This window comes from Oncorhynchus nerka, unplaced genomic scaffold (genome assembly GCF_034236695.1).
Source record: "Oncorhynchus nerka isolate Pitt River unplaced genomic scaffold, Oner_Uvic_2.0 unplaced_scaffold_1375, whole genome shotgun sequence".
NCBI lineage: Eukaryota > Metazoa > Chordata > Actinopteri > Salmoniformes > Salmonidae > Oncorhynchus > Oncorhynchus nerka.
The window spans coordinates 121,156-125,477 of NW_027039979.1; the positions used below are offsets into that span (position 1 = coordinate 121,156).

Sequence of the window (4,322 nt, forward strand, 5' to 3'; positions counted from 1 at the left end):
GTTGTGGGGCGTTGTGGGGCTTTGTGTGGTGTTGTCGGGGCATATGGGCGTTGTGGGGCATTGGCGCGCAGCGTTGTGGGGGCGTTGTGTGGTGTTGTAGGGCGTTGTAGGGCGTTGTAGGGGCGTTGTGGTGTTGTGGGAGCTGTTGTGTGGCGTTGTGGGCTGTTGTGTGGCGTTGTGGGCGCTGTGTGGTGTTGTGGGGGCGTTGTGGTGTTGTGGGGCGTTGTGGTGTTGTCAGGGGGCATTGTGGGGCGTTGTGTGTGTTGTTGGGCGTTGTGGGCGTTGTGTGGGTGTTGTTGGCGTTGTGTGGGCGTTGTGGGGCCAGTTGGCTAGGTCGGTGTGCAGAGGCGCATTGGTGGTGTTAGGCTAGTGGCGTTGCGGGGCGTTGTGGGCGTTGTGGGTCATTGTGGGGCGTTGGTGAGTATTGCGTTGTGGGGCGTTGTGGGGTGTGTAGGTCGTGGGCTGTTGTGGGCGTTGTGTGGCGTTGTTGGCGTTGTAGGGGTGTTGTAGGGCGTTGTGTGGGTGTTGTGGGCGTTGTAGTAGGCGGCTTGCTGGGCGCGTGTGTGTGGTGTTGTGGGCGCCAGGTGTTGTGGGGCCAGTGGCGATGTGGGGCGTTGTGTGGTGTCAGGTGTGGAGGCGTTGTGGGGCGTCAGTGGTGTCAGGGGCGTTGGTGGTGTTGTGGGCGTTGTAGGGCGGCTGTGCAGGCGTTGTGGTGTCAGGGGCGTTGTGGGCGTTGTGTGGTGTTGTGGGGCAGGGGCGCTGTGTGGTGTCGGGCGTGGTGTCAGGGCGTTGTGTGGTGTTGTGGGAGCATTGTGGGGGCGTGTGTGGTGTTGTGGGGCGTTGTGTGGTGTTGTGGCGCGTGTGTGGTGTTGTGGGCGGTGTAGGGGCGTTGTGGGGCCTTGTGGTGGTGTGTGGGGCATGGGGCGTTGTGGGGCATTGTGTGGCGTTGTGGGCGGTTGTGTGGTGTTGTGGGGCGTTGTGTGGTGTTGTGGGGTGTTGTGTGGCGTTGTGTGGTGTTGTGGGCGCTGCGTGTGGTATTGTGGGCGTTGTGTGGTGGTTGTGGGGCGTTGGTGTGGTGTTGTGGGGCGTCGTGGGCGTTATGTGGTGTTGTGGGGCGTTGTGGTGTTGTGGGGCGTTGTGTGGTGTTGTGGGCGTTGTGGTGTTGTGGGGCATTGGTGGTGTTGTGGGGGCATTGTGGGCGTTGTGTGGCGTTGTGTGGTGTTGTTGGGGCGTTGTGTGGTGTTGTGGGGTGTTGTGGGCGTTGTGGGGCGTTGTGTGGTGTCGGGGGCGTTGGCGTGTTGTGGGGCGCGTTGTGTGGTGTTGTGGGCCGTTGTGGTGTTGTGGGGCGTTGTGGGGGCGTTCGTAGGGCGTGTGTGGTGTTGTGGGGTGTTGTGTAGGCGTTGTGTGGTGTTATGGCTAGGGGCGCCAGTGGTGTGTGGGGGCGTTGGTGGTGTTGTGGGGCGTGTGTGGTGTTGTGGGGCATTGTGGGTCGTTGTGGTGTCATGGGGGCGTTGTGTGGTGTTGTGGGCGTTGTGTGGTGTTGGGCTGGGGCTTGTGTGGTGTTGTGGGGCATGGGGGCTTGTGGCATTGTGTGGCGTTGTGGGGGCATGTGGGTGTTGTGGGGCAGTGGTGTGTGGCGTGTCAGTGTGCGTGCCGTGTGGTGTTGTGGGGGCGCTATGTGGTGGTTGTGGGGCGTGTGTGGTGTTGTGGGGCGCTGTGTGGTGTTGTAGGGCGTTGTAGGGGGCGTTATGTGGTGTTGTGGGGCTGTCGTGTGTGGTGTTGTGGGCGTTGTGGTGGTGTTGTGGGGGCGTCGTTGTGGTGTTGTGGGCGTGTGTGGTGTTGTAGGGCATTGTGGGCGTTGTGTGGCGTTGTGTGGTGTTGTGGGGCGTTGTGGTGTTGTGGGGCGTGTGTGGTGTTGTAGGCGTTGTGGGGCGTTGTGTGTGGTGTCAGAGGGCGTTGTGTGGTGTTGTGGGGCGTCGTGTGGTGTTGTGGGCGTTGTAGGGGCGTTGTGGGGCTTTGTGTGGTGTTGTGGGGCATGTGGGGCATTGTCAGGGCATTGTGTGGCGTTGTGGGGCGTTGTGTGGTGTTGTGGGGGCGTTGTGTGGTGTTGTGGGCGTTGTGTGGCGTTGTGTGGTGTGGGGCGTTGTGTGGTGTTGTAGGGCGTTGTGGGGCGTTGTGCGGTGTTGTGGGCGTTGTGGGCGCTATGTGGTGTTGTGGGCGTCGTGTGGTGTCGTGGGAGCTGTTGTGGTGTCGTGGGGCGTCGTGGTGTTGTAGCGCTGTGTGGTGTTGTGCGGGAGCATTGTGGGCGTTGTGTGGCGTTAGTGTGGCGTTGTAGGGGCCGTGTGTGGTGTCAGGGCGTTGGTGGTGTTGTGGGGCGTTGTGGGTGTCAGTGGTGTCGTGGGAGCGCCGTGTGGTGTCGTGGGAGCGTAGTGTGTGGCGTTGTGGGGCGCTGTGGTGTTGTAGGAGCGTTGTGTGGTGTTATGGGGCGTTGTGTGGCGTTGTGGGCGTTGTGTGGCGTTGTGGGCGTTGGTGGTGTTGTGGGCGCTGTGTGGTGTTGTGTGGTGTTGTGGGCGTTGTGTGGTGTTGTAGGGTTGTAGGAGCGTTAGGAGGTGTTGTGGGGCGTGTGTGGTGTTGTGGGGTGTTGGAGGCGTGTCAGGGTGTTGTGAGCGTTGTAGGGCGTTGTGGGGCGTTAGTGGGTGTTGTGGGACTTTGTGGGGTGTCGTGGGCCGTTGTGTGGTGTTGGGGGTGCTGTGGGGCGTTGTGGGGCGTGTGTGGTGTTGTGGGCGTTGTGTGGTGTTGTGGGGTCATTGCGGTGTTGTGTGGTGTTGTAGGGCGTTGTGCGGGGTGTTGTAGGGCGTTGTGGTGTTGTGGGGGGGTGTCAGGGGCGTTGTGGGGCGTTGTGGGGTCGTTAGTGGTGTTGGGGCGTTATGTGGTGTGTAGGGCGTCGTGGTGGTAGGCGTTGTGTGGCGTCGTGTGGTGCTGTGGGCGTTGTGTGAGTGGTGTGTAGGCGTTGTGGGCGTTGTGTGGTGTTGTAGGGGCGTTGTAGAGGCGTCATGTGGTGTTGTAGAGGCGTTGTGGGCGTTGTGTGGTGTTGTGGGGCGTTGTGTGGTGTTGTGGGGCGTTGTGTGGTGTTGTGGGGCATTGTGGGGCGTTGTGTGGCGTCGTGTGGCGTTGTGGGGCGTTGTGGGCGCGTGTGTGGTGTTGTGGGGGCGTTGTAGGGTGTTGGTGGTGTTGTGGGGCGTGCAGGGTGTTGTGTGGTGTTGTGGGGCGTTGTGGGGTGTTGTGGGGCGCGTCTGTGGGGTGTCTGTGTGGTGTTGTGGGGCGTGTGTGGGTGTGCGTTGTGGGCGTTATGCCAGGGTGGCGTTGTGTGGCTGTTGTAGGGGCGTTGTGTGGTGTTGTGTGGTGTTGTGGTGGTGTCGTGGGGCGCTGTGTGGTGTTGTGGGGTGTTGTGGGGCGTTGTGGGGTGTTGTGGGGCGTTGTGTGGTGTTGTGGTGGTGTGCAGGGCGTTGTGGTGTTGTGGGGCGTTGGTGTGGTGTTGTGGGGCATTGTGGGCGCTGTGTGGCGTTGTGTGGCGTTGTGGGGCGTCAGTGGGCGTTGTGTGGTGTTGTGGGGCGTTGTGGGGTGTTGTGTGGTGTTGTGGGGCGCTGTGTGGTGTTGTGGGCGTTGTGTGGTGCTGTGGGCGTCGTGTGGTGTCAGTGGGCGTTGTGGGCGTTGTGTGGCGCTGTGGGGCGTTGTAGTGGCGTTGTGGGCGTTGTGTGGTGTTGTGGGGCGTTGTGTAGTGTTGTGTGTAGTGGTGTCAGGGCGCCAGTGTGGTGTTGTGGGGTGTTGTGGGGCTGCTGTGTGTGGGGTGCTGTGGGCGTTAGTGTGGTGTTGTGGGGTGTTGTGGGCGCTTGTGGGGTGTTGTCGGGGCGTTGTGTGGTGTTGTGGGGTGTTGTGAGGCGTTGTGGGGCGTTGTGGGGTGTCAGGACTGTCGGGGCGTTGTGTGGTGTTGTGGGGGTGTTGTGGGGCGTTGTGGGGCGTTGTGTGGTGTTGTGGGGCGTTGTGGGTGTCGTGGGGCGCTGTGTGGTGTTGTGGTGGTGTGTGGGCGTTTGTGGTGGTGTGCAGGGCGCTGTGTGGTGCTGTGTAGGGTGTTGTAGGGGCGTTGTGGGGCGTTGCCAGGGGCGTTGTGTGGTGTTGTGGGGCGTTGTGGTGTTGCAGGCGCTGTGTGGTGTTGTGGTGGTGTTGTGGGCGTTGTGGGGTGTTGTGGGGCGTGTGTGTGGTGTTGTAGGGTGTTGTAGGGCAGGTTGTGGGGTAGTTGCCGGGCCTGTGGGGTGTTGTGTGGT

General features: G+C 61.8%; 1 protein-coding gene across 1 annotated transcript; it reads right to left on the reverse strand.

Moving 5' to 3' along the window:
• Positions 1-1,746: 1,746 nt before the first annotated feature.
• LOC135568861 (histidine-rich glycoprotein-like) lies at positions 1,747-2,808 on the reverse strand. Its single transcript, XM_065015641.1, has 2 exons — positions 2,669-2,808; positions 1,747-2,449 (listed from the first exon to the last, which is right to left on the reverse strand). The coding sequence occupies exons 1-2, from the start codon at positions 2,806-2,808 to the stop codon at positions 1,747-1,749; spliced, it is 843 nt and encodes a 280-aa protein (XP_064871713.1).
• Between the last annotated feature and the right edge of the window lie 1,514 nt (positions 2,809-4,322).

Excerpts from the sequence above, each read along its gene's own strand:
- LOC135568861 (XM_065015641.1), bottom strand. The coding sequence starts at position 2,808 with ATGACCCCACAACACCACACAACGCCCACAACACCACACACGCCCCAC. Across the intron at positions 2,450-2,668 it reads GCCCCACAACGCCCTACAAC|CGCCCCACAACGCCACACAC; the intron begins GCTCACAACACC and ends ACAACACCACAG.